At 46.3% G+C, this 14,771-nt stretch overlaps 1 protein-coding gene across 5 annotated transcripts in view; it reads right to left on the bottom strand.

The window, feature by feature from the left end:
- The window catches only part of eya (eya transcriptional coactivator and phosphatase 2), a 271,419-nt gene that overhangs the window by 49,878 nt on the left and 206,770 nt on the right, over positions 1-14,771 (bottom strand). For 3 of the 5 annotated variants that reach the window (XM_071692443.1, XM_071692452.1, XM_071692424.1), the window contains 7 exons: positions 12,433-12,788; positions 7,973-8,093; positions 6,925-7,025; positions 5,173-5,426; positions 3,574-3,796; positions 2,976-3,032; positions 264-415 (listed from right to left, as the gene is read on the bottom strand). In XM_071692443.1, the coding sequence (XP_071548544.1) occupies positions 264-415; positions 2,976-3,032; positions 3,574-3,796; positions 5,173-5,426; positions 6,925-7,025; positions 7,973-8,093; positions 12,433-12,634 (1,110 nt within the window). In that variant the 5' untranslated portion in view covers positions 12,635-12,788. The remainder of the gene's footprint in view (positions 1-263; positions 416-2,975; positions 3,033-3,573; positions 3,797-5,172; positions 5,427-6,924; positions 7,026-7,972; positions 8,094-12,432; positions 12,789-14,771) is intronic. The other 2 variants (XM_071692461.1, XM_071692433.1) reach the window with 1 other exon arrangement.

Here is a 14,771-nt window from a genome sequence, read left to right on the forward strand (position 1 = left end):
GGCCACTCAAGTCCCTCTGATATATGACCCTGAGAGCCACTCAAACCCCTGATATACATGACCCTGAGAGCCACTCACACCCCCTGATATACATGACCCTGAGAGCCACTCAAACCCCCTGATATACATGACCCTGAGAGCCACTCAAACCCCCTGATATACATGACCCTGAGAGCCACAGTACCCCCTCCTCCTCCCCCCTGACACACAACTCTCTACCAAGAGCCACTGGAGGAGGTATGGATGCTCCGAGCCTGACTGACCTTGCCGAAGGTCCTGGCGTAGGTGCCCGTGAGGAGGGAGTGGAAGATGATGATCGTCTCGTCCAAGTCCCAGATGTACACCCGCTCCACCTTGTTCTCCGGGTCCGGCGACGGGTTGCTCCGCCGTGAGCGGCCGTTCCGCGACCGTGAGGCTGTGTGTGTGGGGGAGGCAAGAACCGGGAAGGTTAGCGAGTGGTGGCCGGAGGTTGACCAGTGGTTTGTAAGGGAGGGTGGAGGAGGTGGAGGAGGCCTGTGGTGGATAGGAGGGACGGATGTCCTATGGTTAGTGAGAGAGGTGGTTCTGTGGTTAGCGGGAAGTACCTGGTTAGTTAATGCCTTTGGTTAGTGAAATGTGGCTGGTATGGTTTAGTGTGGGGGCGTGGGTGTGGGAACATGGTGGTGTGGTGGGAACATTCAAGTGCTGATGGGCAGAAAGAAGGCGCTAGATCGGGAGGAAAAATAACGGGGAAAAAGAAGGAAAACATTAATGCGAGAGAATGTAAAAAAAAAAAAATGTAATAAAAGTAGGTCGAAAAACAAACAAACGAAGAACGACTTTTCATACAAGACCAAAGAAAAGAAACTGGAAAGTGAATCAAATACCAGGTCTGGCCTAGCCAATTATGAGGGAAGACCTGGCTCCTGCTGCTGCTTAACTACAGACAATTAAACTTTTTTTTCCCCTCAAGTCAATCACGTAACCTACGCCAGGTGGGGGATTATGCCATTAAGCGGGTTACCGTAAAGTACGCTACGCTATGTTACTTATGCGTATATCCAGTGCGTTGAGAAATGGGTGAAAACCATGTACTGAAAAATGATGTAATTATATTGTCAAAGCAAAAGTAATTCTCAAAATAACTATCAATCTAAAAGATTTCATAAAATAAACGTCTTAATACAAAATATTTAAACATATTCTACTTTATCATTGCAAAAATTCACTGCAATAAACAGTTTACGGGAAAAAAATCGGTAAAATATATATTCAAATGAGAAACGGAATTATCTTTCTACACTAAACATTATCGAAATCCCTCCAACAACTCAACCCAGAGTATTCAATAAAACAAAAGACCAGTCAATTGAGGAGTCCGTTAAGAGGATCCGAGGCGATACTCTCTGTGGCGGAGCCGACCCTCTCTTGTCTTCGGCAAACTTTGAGCCGTTGTGAGTCTTCCGGTTAATCAGTTTAGCTCCCAAAATAATACGACCGACCCCCTCCTCCTCTCTCTCCTCCAATGAAACCGTTCCGAGTCTTGCGTGATCAAATTAAACTTTAACAGACCATCGAAGTTTTAGGAATACGCTTTTTTTTCCTTTTACCCGAAGAAGTCATACAGTTTGTAAATGTATCCCCTTTAATAATTCTCTCCCAAGAAATTAAGGGAATCTCATTTTACGATACAAATTAAAAAAATAAAAAAATGCCGGGGTTGGTAAACACGGGCGCCATATCAATTGCTGGAAAATAACGGAATTCTTTGACTAGAAAAATAATAAAAAAAAAAAAAAACGTTTGCCAGTTGATTTAAATAGTTTTAACTTCTTTGGCCAATGGCTGTGACCTATTTTTGAACCAGATCTACTTAGCGAAGAAGCCCAGGAGGGTAAAAAAAAATGTATGAGGATTATCTGTGCAGAGTAGGGGAACACAGATGGAGAGAGAGAGAGAGAGAGAGAGAGAGAGAGAGAGAGAGAGAGAGAGAGAGAGAGAGAGAGAGAGAGAGAGAGAGAGCTGTGTGAATTATCTGCGACATCCATTCTCCACATTATAACCATTATATGTTCTATGTTCAAAAACAGTCAGTCTGTTATATCCCATTTCCTAAAACCACCATTCTGTGTTCCATGTCTCAAAGCAACCATTCTGTGTCCCATTTCTGAAAACAACCATTCTGTTTTTCCATGTCCCAAAACAGCCATTCTGAATTTCATGGCCCAAGACTCCCATGTCCCAAACCAACATATTTTTCTTTTGTCTCTAAACCACTTTTGTATTCTATGTCCCAAAACACAACCAATTGATGTCCCATGTCCACCAAACAACCAGGGTGTTTCAAACGAGCTCCACTCTCTATCCCAGAACACAACCAGCCAGTGTCTTCACCAACTACTGTCTCCTTACATACACCTAATTCTGATGACCTCAATACAACCACTCCCTTTTTACAACCTAATGTCCCAAAACACAACCAGGTTGTCCTAAAACAAAGTCCCAAAAGCAAAGTCCAAAAACACAACCAATGTCCCACATCATAATGACTCACGACCCCAAACACAATCTCCTTCAGAAGAACAAGAGAAAGAACAGAATGTTCTGGATTATTGCACAGAAGAACAGAGAAAGAACAATAAAGTATGTTATTTGGAAAACCGTGTATGACACCAACTTAGTCCTAAAATCTCTCGTGATATAAATGTACTTCTAAAATACGTAATAATATGCCAGATATTGAAAATAAAACTTTTTAACAAACTGGATTTTTAAAAATCTTAAAAAGCTTTACGTTATCTCTTAATGCCTTTAATAACCATCGAAAAAATCTAAAAATTTCCAATAGTTAAACCAAAGACGAAATATCTATAAGAAATGAAAAATACAAGAAATTAAATGGCTTAAAATTCTCAAGATAAAAATTTTCGTCTAATTCAACTTCTCACAGGAGGAAGAACCAGCTGTTGCTGGGCCGACCAGCTGATGGGACTTACCCGTGTCTTTCAACGGCGAGGATGGGCTGTCCACACCCTGGAACCCGGCCGTGTCTGCTTCGAGAAAAAGATGTGTTAGTTACTTAGTGAGTCTCTCTCTCTCTCTCTCTCCCTCTCTCTCTCTCTCTCTCTCTCTCTCTCTCTCTCTCTCTCTCTCTCTCTCTCTCTCCTAAGCTTTACTTCCTCTCATTTCTTCTTACAAACACACTCTAACGCTACACATGAACTTGGTTAGTACATAATCAATATCGACAAGTACTGTAATCCTTATCAGTTCCTTCCAACCTGTCTACATCTTCACCTCCTGCTGAAGCATTTGTGATGTGTATAGCGTCTCCTCCCCACAGTTAAGAACTTAATGATACCATTATCATCATCATGCAATCAATGCGAGTGTAATAATATAAGTCTTCGAGTTCTGACAATTAAGGTTGGTAATGAGAGTGTTCCTTTGGGACTAAAACCCTTTTGATCTTTTAAGTTCAAAGTTTGATACGTGCATTGTGTCAGTGTGCCATAAGTGCCTTCGAATCATACCATCCTCTCAGTGACATCTTCCCCACCATACCACCACCCTATAAGAAGCAGCAATACCTACTGTCGAGTGGGAGGGCGAGCTGGTAGGTTGTGGCTGTTGGAGTTGAGGGCGCCGCCGTCGGCAGGCCGGATGAGAGGCCGTTGGAGGCTGCGGCTGAGGAGGTGGAGGAAGCGCTGGAGGAACCCATATAGCCAGCATAGCCCTGGCCGTAGTAGTAACCTCCTGCTGCTGCTGCCTGGCCCGCATACGCTGCCGCAGAGTAGTATGCAGAGTCCAAACCCTGCTGGAGGGGAGAGAAAGACACACACAGAGTGTAGGACGAGCTTATGACAATCCTCGGATGAGGTTTAAGGTTAGTTTGTTGGGCTGTGGCTGAGCGGCAGAAGGTTTAAGGTGAGGTGCAGACACATCTATAGCAATAGAATAGCTGAGAGGTATTCATATGGTGAGAACTGTAGGTGCGAAAAAGATTTCGTTCTGACAGAGTCAAAGAAAAGCTCACAGACAGAAGGCTTGACATTAAATAACTTCTGTAGCTACATAAAGGTTCAAAGTGTGGTATATTCCGTAGCAACAGAAAGGCTCCAAGCAAGGTAAGCTCTGGCCATCTTGTGAGATAAATTCTTTTCCAACATGAGAACAGAAATGTTTCCGTTTTCCTGGAAGTCACATCGACACCAGCCCAGACAGTGAGACCCACTGCAAGTTTCTAAATTGCCAGAAGGTCTTTTGATACCGTTCCCCCACAGGGGACTGTAAACGTCTAAGGTGGATTCAGAGTAGGAGGGTTGCTCAGGTGGAATTTACCGATACCTAACTGGGAGGGAACAGAGAACTCATGTCAGGGGAAGCTTCTTAAGTTGGACGAAGGTTACCAGTGAAGTACCCTAAGGCTCAGTACTGGGGCTAACGCTGTTCTTGATGGACAATAATGATGCCCCAGACCAGGTTCAAAGCTGAACATGTTTGCTGATGATGCTCTAAAATCATGACGGAAGTGCGAAACAGCAGGGACTCCGAAGTGTTGCACGGGGACTTAGGCAAGATGCAGAAGAGGCAGGACAAATGGCTTATGAAATTTGACTCGTGGGGAAAGTGATGTCATTAAGATGAGAAAGAGCTCAGACAAACCAGATGGGGAGCACCATATCAGGGCAAATGGGTTGCTGGAGTCCCGATGTGAGAGAAACCTACTGCACTCCCCAGAACCACACGGAGTAGGTCGACAAAGTCCAAAGGAATGCAACAAGAACGTTACCAGACCTAGCCGGAATGAACCACGAAGAGAGGAGGGAAGCCCTCTACCTTCTCACACTAGAAGACAGAAGAGTTAAAGGAGACATGATAACTACATATGAATTTCTAATATGCCACAGAACCGTTCTTTGATGCTGGTGGATAGTCCAATTCAAGAGAATACAATTGGAAGCTAGGTAAAGGAAGTGGACTGAGGGACGCAAGGAAGCAATTCTTCAGCATCAGAGATGTGGACTCGTGGAAGTAGCTAAGCCAGGAGCAAGTCAACACGACCACCAATGGAAAACTCAATAAACTACTTGACATTGAGGCCTGGACGAGAGGCGGAGCCCCACGAGAGGAAAGCTCCCTCCCACGATGCATAAAAGTGACCTTTAAGTAATAACACACTCGACCACCAACCTGTTGTGTTGATGTATAGTTCTGGGTGTTGCCCGCGGCGAAGGAGGCGTTGTAGGATGTGCCATAGTAGGGGTTCTGGCAGGCCTGTGTACCGCTGCTGCTGCCGAAGGAGCCGTAGGGGGACAGGTAGGAGGCCGTGGCTGAGCCTAGCGAGCTCGCGGAGCCCAAGGATCCCGTGGAACCGAGACACGAGGAGCCCAGGGCGCTGGAACCCAAGGTGCCCTTACCGCTCTGGTTCAGACCTCGAGTTGTGCCTGATGAAGAAAAACAACAGCTTGACGAATGGGAGAACCACCTGACGAAGGGAAGAGCAGCCTGACGAATGGGAGAACCGCCTGACGAAGGGAAGAGCTGCTTGACGAAGGGAGGAACTGCCTAACTAAGGAAGGAGCTGGCTGACGAAGGGAAGAACTGCCTAACGAGGAAGAAGTGCTTGACGAAAGAAGGTACTGCTTGATGAAGAAAAATAACAGCCTGAGTGATGGGAGAAGCGAGGGAGGGTTACCTTTGGTGAGTTAATCTTAAGCGACCTGAAGGCTGACAGAGTTTACCAGGAAGTTTACCTCCGTGAACTAGTAGGTTTATATGGATTTCCTATAAGCGACCTAGACACTAGGGGGACTTGCAACTAACTAGGAGGACATGGAACTAATTAATAAGACCAGAAACTAACTAGCAGGTTCGCTTGGTCATCAAATGTGACCCGTTTAGCTTTCGTGAGCTGACCTGGAAGGTACATTTGGGTGATCTAAGCTCATCTATTTATTTGTTTCAATCGGGTTTGACCAGCAGGTTTTATCTCAGGTGAAAAGTTTAACCAAGCTTATCTTTGGTCATTTATGGTTCATCTGTAGTTTATCCATCTTTTCATTCACTTTCAAAATAGCCTAACAATCTAACCTAACCTAACTTAGTCTAAACTAACTTTACCTAATCTAGGATAACTTAACCTAACCCAATCTAAACTAGCATAACCCACGTTCTAACTTGTAACCAAAACTAGCATAATCCACGTTCTAACTAGTGTTGTAACCAAAACTAGCATAATCCACGCTCTAACTTGTGTTGTAACCAAAACTAGCATAATCCACGCTCTAAATTGTGTTGTAACCAAAACTAGCATAACCCACGTTCTAACTTGTGTTGTAACCAAAACTAGCATAACCCACGTTCTAACTTGTGTTGTAACCAAAACTAGCATAACCCCCGTTCTAACTTGTGTTGTAACCAAAACTAGCATAATCCGCGTTCTAACTTGTGTTGTAACCAAAACAGTGTTACACCTGATAGGATGAAATGTTGCTGGGGCGCCCTTGCTCAACACATTCTCACCAACGTAACACTACAACAGATATCTACACCACAGTTTCTACTGAAAGCTGTCTCTACCTACAACCTTCACTACGAGTGTTATCTAACCATACAGCTTCCACTACAACACGCACCCTACACTACATCCTCCACTACAACACGCACCCTACACCACAACACGCACCCTACACCACGTCCTCCACTACAACACGCACCCTAACCACATCCTCCACTACAACACGCACCCTACACCACGTCCTCCACTACAACACGCACCCTAACCACATCCTCCACTACAAAAAGCATCCTACACCACAACCTCCACTACAACATGCATCCTACACCACATCCTCCACTACAACACGTACCATCCATTACACCCTCCACAATAACAGGCACGCTACACTACACCGTTCGCTACAAGAGGCCTGCAACACTCACTGAGGAGGTAGTCTGTGCCGTACGAATACTGGGAGTTGGGCATAGCGTTGTAGAACCCGGTGGGCTGCATGTAGGAGTTGCCGCCATAGGCCTGCATGGTGCTGTAGATGGACAGAGGGAAAACCATTAGTCACACTGATGCAAGAAAAATACATTAATAATAACAATATTGATAATGAAAAAATGATAATAATAATTTTATAAATGCCCACCGTTTCCCGCATTGAAGTGAGGCTTTAAATGGTGCGGGATCGCGGGGTAAGACGACGCCAACGCGTTCTTTAACGAGGCCAATTTAAACGACTGACGTTATTAAAAATAAAAAAAAAAATAACCTCGCCAGAGTAGGCGACGTCCCATTCACACACGGTGGACCTTACATTCTCAAACTATACACTTAACACTGCAGTCAATATAAAATTGAGCTGGATACCTATGCAAATGATAGCCAATATTCCTATCGTAATCTTATGTATACTAATAGTTTATGGACTTCCGTGGTGGGTCGGTTAGCGTTGCTGACTGTGGTGCATTCACGGGCCGCCCAAGGTCAAGTGCACAGGCTCGAATCCGGGTTGCAAGCGGGCGGTTCACAGTCAAACCAGCTGTTCATCCACCCCTAGGGGATATATATATATATATATATATATATATATATATATATATATATATATATATATATATATATATATATATATACTTTAGGAATAGACAGAGCTGGGACCTTGGGTAAAGGACTAGAGCCAAGAAAGTAGAGCAGAGATCTACCCGGTAGCAGATCTACCACGGAAAAAGATGAGTTAAGACCTACAGAGAGAGAGAGAGAGAGAGAGAGAGAGAGAGAGAGAGAGAGAGAGAGAGAGAGAGAGAGAGACTACCTACCTAGGGAGATAAGAGATAACAGCTGGGATCTATTACCGTTGGTGATGTCCGGGGAGACGGACCCCCTCCAACACAAAGTCTTTCCATGCAAGACAAGAGAGAGAGCAAAGATGTCTATACCCGCATCAGAACCACCACTGTACGTGGGAGGGAGTTCAGGACCCACCTGGAGTAGAGCTGCTGCAGGTGGGAGGTGGAGAGGTCGTGCTTGTCGGCAGCCGGGGTGTAGGGTGGCAGGGCCTCGGAGAAGACGTCTGTGGCGTTACTGCTTGGCTCGCCCTTCACCTCTGGTGACACAGAAATGACAAGAATTTGAACATGTTGATCGAATATACATATATATATAAAAATAAGATATATTCAATCTTAAATTTTGATCCCCTGAATCTAATCACAATAAGATATTCAATCTTTACATTAGAGAAAAAGTAATTTATAAAATCACATGTCATTCTTACAAAATCACTCGATACATTTAAAGATTCAAAGGTCGAATTACATAAATCTAGTGATCACAGCTATCGCCAAGTAACCCATTGGCTGGCCTAGTCTTCGACACGCACAACAGAACGTTTACCATAGCAACACAAGCATAATACACTAGAGCAAGCCACACAATGCATCTATAAACGTCAGAGTATTACATCATAATGCACAACAAAGGAGTTACCTGGGGAGTTCGGGCGCGATTCGGGAGGGCCAAGTTGTTCATCCTCGGCCGCACGAGACATGCCAACTATAGACGACGTGAGTCTACACAAAGGGATCGTTATAAGCGAAAGAACCGATCACCTCGAGGTTCAGCCGAGACCTCGCTGAGGCCACAGTATCGCACAAGCCGAGCCTCCTCCTCCTCACACCTCGCCAAAGGATCGGGTCCCGACTAAAGAGGGTTCGAACTCTGACCCCGGAATATTGGGAGGGTTGCCGAGGGCCGACACTTCTAAGCAACACGTTCAAGAGTCGGTTGTTCTCGCCCGCTATTGTTTTATAGTATTATGTTGTGTTGTTTTCTCATTATCGGCCGTTACCCCACAACCCCTTTCTGAGAGGGGTCCCTAGTGTCTTCCCAGATACTCCAAGCCTGCGCTACAAACAGTAGCAGGGTTAGGATTGATATCGTTAAAAGCGAGGTCTTCGACAAGACGTTCTGCACCGATTTTCCTTCCTTGACGCACGTAAATATCTTCAGAAGGCATTTCCTTATAATGCAAGAAGTTCTCCCCCCCTTTCACAGCGGCCACAAACAGGCTACTTGACCGAATACCGACGAGGAGGATAGCTTGGTGGCGGTGCGTGTGTGGGGGGAGGTTCTGTGGACGAAGGTAATACACAAGTGTTTCTTTCTACTTCTGCTGGGGAAGCGAGGTTCCACTGGCTGATACTATTATGTCATCTTATCTGCTGTAGGCCACAGACCAGTCAGTCGACGGATTAGCAACCGAGACTTTAATATATTCTTTATCAGCCATCAACGGTTAAATTGTCATGATATCGAGGCCACTGCTCATGTTAGCTTGGCCATGTTTACGCCTGGCGAAGGCGTCACTAACGACCCGATGTTGGATTCTGTAAGGCGTTCGCCAGGTTCGGCTGTGACCATTGATTATAACAATGCACTAATGACCTGCTGTTCCCACCATATGCTAACGATTCAATTAATAAATGCCAAATTACTGATGATAATTTTAAGATTATACACGATTTTTAACGTTTATTCCACGCATAATACCTGTTTACTTATCCCAAATAATGGTTGAAAGGAAAAGAATAAATAGAATACCACGAAAATACGTAAGTACCTCCTCTTGATCACTCATAAAAAAAAACGGGCTAAAGTTCGTCTCGTGTCACGTCATAAATCATTCAGATTACAATTAAGTGTTAAATGAAATACCTGGGCTGAGGTACTATTGTTTGAGAACTGGTATCTTGGCTTACGTGACGGGGAACAACGGGACCCTAGCGTTATAAGAAGATCAAAATAAACTCGACTGTAAGTGGAAGGGGTAACTCGTATATTCCGATTGTGAAACACTCAGTGTGAAGCCTCAGTGAGGTGCTTCATAGCGAAGCCCCGATGTTAAAACCCTCTGTGTGAAGTCTTACGTAAAGATGCGTTGAAGCTTCATTCGAGGCTTCGGAGTAAAGCTTCGAGTGTAAGTACCAGATATGAAGCAGTAGTGTTGCCATCAAACAGCCATGATAAATGAAAATCTATGATTAATCCTGCGTCAGTCTTCTGACAATATTCAGAAATCGAAGTCAATCTAAAGCTTTTTCATTTTCCTGTTTATATTCTATACATTGTGCTATGAAGTCTCGGCTAATTTCGCGAAAGGTATGATCCTTTGAAAAAAAAAAAGGCATCTTCTGTGTTGATTCGTTGTTTCGATATTGGCTTCAGCTCTGTGTTACGTTGGCAGATGTGAACTCTTAGAAGTATTTGTTATGACGTGAAATCCTAGACGTCTACTGACACGAGTTCTATTTTCGTACAGTAAATCGTTACGTTACTTATAAAAATCGATATTATTATCATTGACACAAGAGTTCTGGCCAGACTTTCTGTCGGGCATATTACAACATTTCGAATCCCATTAACTGGCTGAAGAAAACCCACCTCACACCCCCACAAGTTCCGCCAGCGAGATGAGTCCTTGATCCTCGAGGCTGTTTGTTGTGGTAAGGAACATGCCAGGGATGCCACACGGGGCAGGGGGGAAGGAACCAGTTCAGTTCCTTGTTCAATTCATTCACGTCAGGTGTACGCAAGGTGTTCTTCACCAGCTTGTTCACCGTCGCCCAAGATCATCAGACAGTTGTAAGGGCCCCGGAAGCTGGTTGAGGGTATATGTGGTGGTGTACAGGACACTTCATTCGACCAGTTGTGGTTTCTCGAGCTGGTCGGCCATGATCCGTTCCTCAGTACATGATGGTTTTCGCATCCAGCTTACGATAAATCTTACAGAGTAACGTCCCTGTGCATATATCCCTGGCCTTATCCCAGGCTGGTTCCTTCTGGGTTCTCGCCCACCCTCCATGACCCAGGCCGGGACCAAAGTACCTTGCTTCATGATGGTCGTGTTTGCTTGGCTGTGTGCGAGGGTTGGTTGGTTGGTCTTTGTACATCGCACGTGAACTACCTCGCCGTCCGCGAGGGCTCTCTTTTTAAGGACCAGGTCACACTCGGCCCGTCTAGACAGTGACGGACATTTGGGAAAGCGTCGTCGACTTGCTCTGTCTTTCCCTCACTATCTCTCTCTCTCGATCGCCTCGAAAGAGTCTCTGTATCCAGCCTAACGACGTGTTCCTCACTGACGCTCGCACGAATGATCTCTGACACAACCCCACAACCGAGGTCTTCCGTATGACGCACCTCTACAATCGTTCAGTAACTTGATCTCGTAATCATCTGCTGCAGGAGTCAAATCTTTCCCTTCACGTGGCTCACTGCAAGACTTGTCTAGTGCCTCGTTATGTGACGTCAGATTTTTTGATGAAAAGAGAGAGAGAGAGAGAGAGAGAGAGAGAGAGAGAGAGAGAGAGAGAGAGTCGCGGGGGGTTCGATTCCTTCTTATCGATATGAAGCGCAGAGACAAGGAGCCGAGGGGGTGTACACCCGCCCCTGAGGGATCCAGCGTTCGTCAACAGAGGGACACGTGATCCTACCCTTCCACACAGGGGTCGCCATTTCATTATCTCGGGAGACTAAAGTCTCCGTCAACCTGCTCTGGCATTCCCAATTACACTCAGATTTGCGTGTATAACAAGTCCGTCATCGCACTTACCAGAGACGCTCGTAAAACCTGCAAATATGACATCTGCACATTCAGTGTCGTCATGGCTTCTGCTGCAGATCCAAACACACGAGATCAACTACTAGTATGAAGAGACGAGATCATGCGCCAGGTGCCCCGCGTTGTCCTGGGTTGTGTCGATAGCTTTAAGGTCTTATGTGATCGACGCGCAGACTTCTTGGCGATCCTCTTTTTCTTTTAAGAATTCTGATGATGATGGACGTTAAGGATCGTGTATTTCTCCTGGTGAAGATCTACCTTCCTCCCCGGTGGAGTCTTGTATAATGTTCTCCCAGTTGTCTATGGAGACGCCGGAGTATAAGGTGAACCCGCTGGGGAACATCATCCCTCAGATGGGCGCAGGAAGGTCTCCTGTAGTTGGAAGATTTGAGCAGAAATTTGTCCCGCTGGAGTGCCACAGATTACGTGCTGGGTGCAGAGTGTGAGGGCTAGTTGCCTGGCCCTCTAGGGTGGGGAGGAACTTCTTGGAACACGAAGGGAAAGCAGGGGGCGCGAGACCCATGGATATATTTCGAGGATAACATCGTTTATGAGGATAATAATGTGGTGTGACGAGCGGTGAAAACCAGTCCTGCAGGTGGATACACTCTTGACAAAGTTGTTCAAACCTCACAGGTACAGCCACGACCCAGCACAACACAACTCACTGGGTAGTTCACCAGGTCACACGAAGATCCAGGAATAATAATAATGGTAACTGACCAACACACTCACCAGCACAGGATGATGGAAGGGCTACACGTCACCATCATCATCAGTAAACACTAAGGGAGACCAACTGAACAAGCAAAGGGGACCAACTTACCATGCAGAGTATTGTTGTTGTGTGCCAGGGAGGTCGGCGTTAGCCAGGCTGGGTCCAGCGCCTGCTGGGGAGGAGCGGCCACGCCGCCGCCAACACTGGCGGTGCTCGAGCTGCTGTTGGTACTGCTGCTGCTGGGGGCGTGGTAGCTGGGGGAGACGGAGGACGTGGCGGGAGACGTGGACGACGTCGAGCCCGCGCCCATAGACACCCCCCGTCCTAGACTCACCAGGGGCGCCAACACCTCACCACCACCACCTCCTCCACCACCACCTCCTCCTCCTCCGGAGCCTTCTGCAGGAGAGGCGCACCCGCTGTCGCTGTGGCTGGCCGGGGACGCCACTGGCGGCACCTCACACCTGTGGGAGGACGAGCAGAGGGTGGGTTAGTGGCGCCGTTACCCATACTGAGAGAGTAGCGGCCTAGTTAGTGGGTTATCTGGGGCTGATTACCGACTCCTTGTGGGACGGACACACACACACACACCGGTTTCTGACACTACGGGGATGGGGGAATGGTTTCTAACACTACAAGGTGGACGGGTGTGGTTTCTGACTCCATGGGGTGGGGATGAAGGCAAATGGTTTCTAGCACTAGTGGGGCGGAGGGAGAAGGGGGGAGGGGGATGGTTTCTGGCACGACTGGGGAGAAGTGTCAGGTTTCTGCCATCAGGATGGGCCGTGGCTACTGAGACGGTGAGGGCGTTGTGGACGTGGTCTCTGTCAATGTGGGGAAGCGGAACAGTTCTGGTCCGTCGCTCGTGAGGGACGGGCGTGGCCTCTTCCACTGCAAGGGGGAGGGGGGGAGAGGAAGAAGGGGAGGGGAAGGAAAGGAAGGGGAGAGGGGCGCTTGGTTACTGACACCGCTAGAGAGGGGCGGGGGGAGAAGACTAGTACTACGGGAAGGAAGCGGGACGACCCGGGGGAGGGAAAAAAAAACACCCTGGGGTACAGCAGGATCGTCGCTAGGGGGACGGCCCCTCAGCTGAGCCACAGGGTGATGACCCGCTGGTGGTGACCCAGGGGTACACTGGGGTGCATCCGGGAGATGCGATGTGTGGCTGCACCTGGGGTTGACCCAGGGTACGCATGGTACCTGGAGACTATCTACAACACGAGAGGTCAATTATGTGGTACACTTGTGGTACGGTACGGTACGCTTGAATTACCTCAGTGTGGTACGGTACGCGGTACGCTTGAATTACCTTAGTGAGTACGGTACGGTACGGTACGCTTGAATTACCTCAGTGTGGTACGGTACGCGGTACGCTTGAATTACCTTAGTGCGGTACGGTACGGTACGGTACGCTTGAATTACCTCAGTGCGGTACGGTACGCGGTACGCTTGAATTACCTTAGTGAGTACGGTACGGTACGCTTGAATTACCTTAGTGAGTAAGGTATGGTACGCGGTACGCTTGAATTACGTTGGTAACTAACTAATTATGTATCGGCCACTCATGGCTGATACAGCTATCGATATAGCTCGCGGGGGAAGGATGAAGAGCTGGGTTGACGGTGGGCCAACTGCTCCCGTCAGAGATTCGAACCCTGGCGGCCCTGTGCGCGATTCATTGATAACGACGCAAACCAATACAAATGGAATCTCATACTATCATAAGCTATTCTGGAGAAGTGAAATCTAACTTCCTTCACACACACACACACACACACACACACACACACAGAGTCCACGAGAAAATAAAACAATTTCTTTTTTAAAACAGGGTCAGGTGGTAGGTGCTAGGAAAGACGTGGGGAGGTTAAGAGGAGAGTACAGTGTCGAGGGGAAATAATGAGGGGTATGATAATGAGAACATTTACGACGGGAGATAAAACAGATGATAATGAGGATGGTTAATGTGTTTATTGCCGTTTTGTGGTCACAGGTTAAACTGGCTGTGGCAGATGATGACGAAGAGGGAATCCAGAAACAATGTAAACTTGGGATGGAACACCGGAACCAACGGAATGGAACATCTAAACTACGACGAAATATTAGAATTATTACAAGAATATAGTCTCGATAAAATGAATATATATATATATATATATATATATATATATATATATATATATATATATATATATATATATATATATATATATATATATATATTGCGGTAAGAAGAGGACAAGAAAAATCGAATCAAAGCCTTCATATACGGAGGAAAAAGGAGAAGGAATATATATATATATATATATATATATATATATATATATATATATATATATATATATATATATAGTATACCTCTGGATATGCTACAAAAATATCGACGGAGAATGGAAGAGTCATGCAGGAAAGGTAGACAGAGACGCTGCTCTGATTGGTTACCCCGG

Source organism: Panulirus ornatus, chromosome 4 (assembly GCF_036320965.1).
Source record: "Panulirus ornatus isolate Po-2019 chromosome 4, ASM3632096v1, whole genome shotgun sequence".
NCBI lineage: Eukaryota > Metazoa > Arthropoda > Malacostraca > Decapoda > Palinuridae > Panulirus > Panulirus ornatus.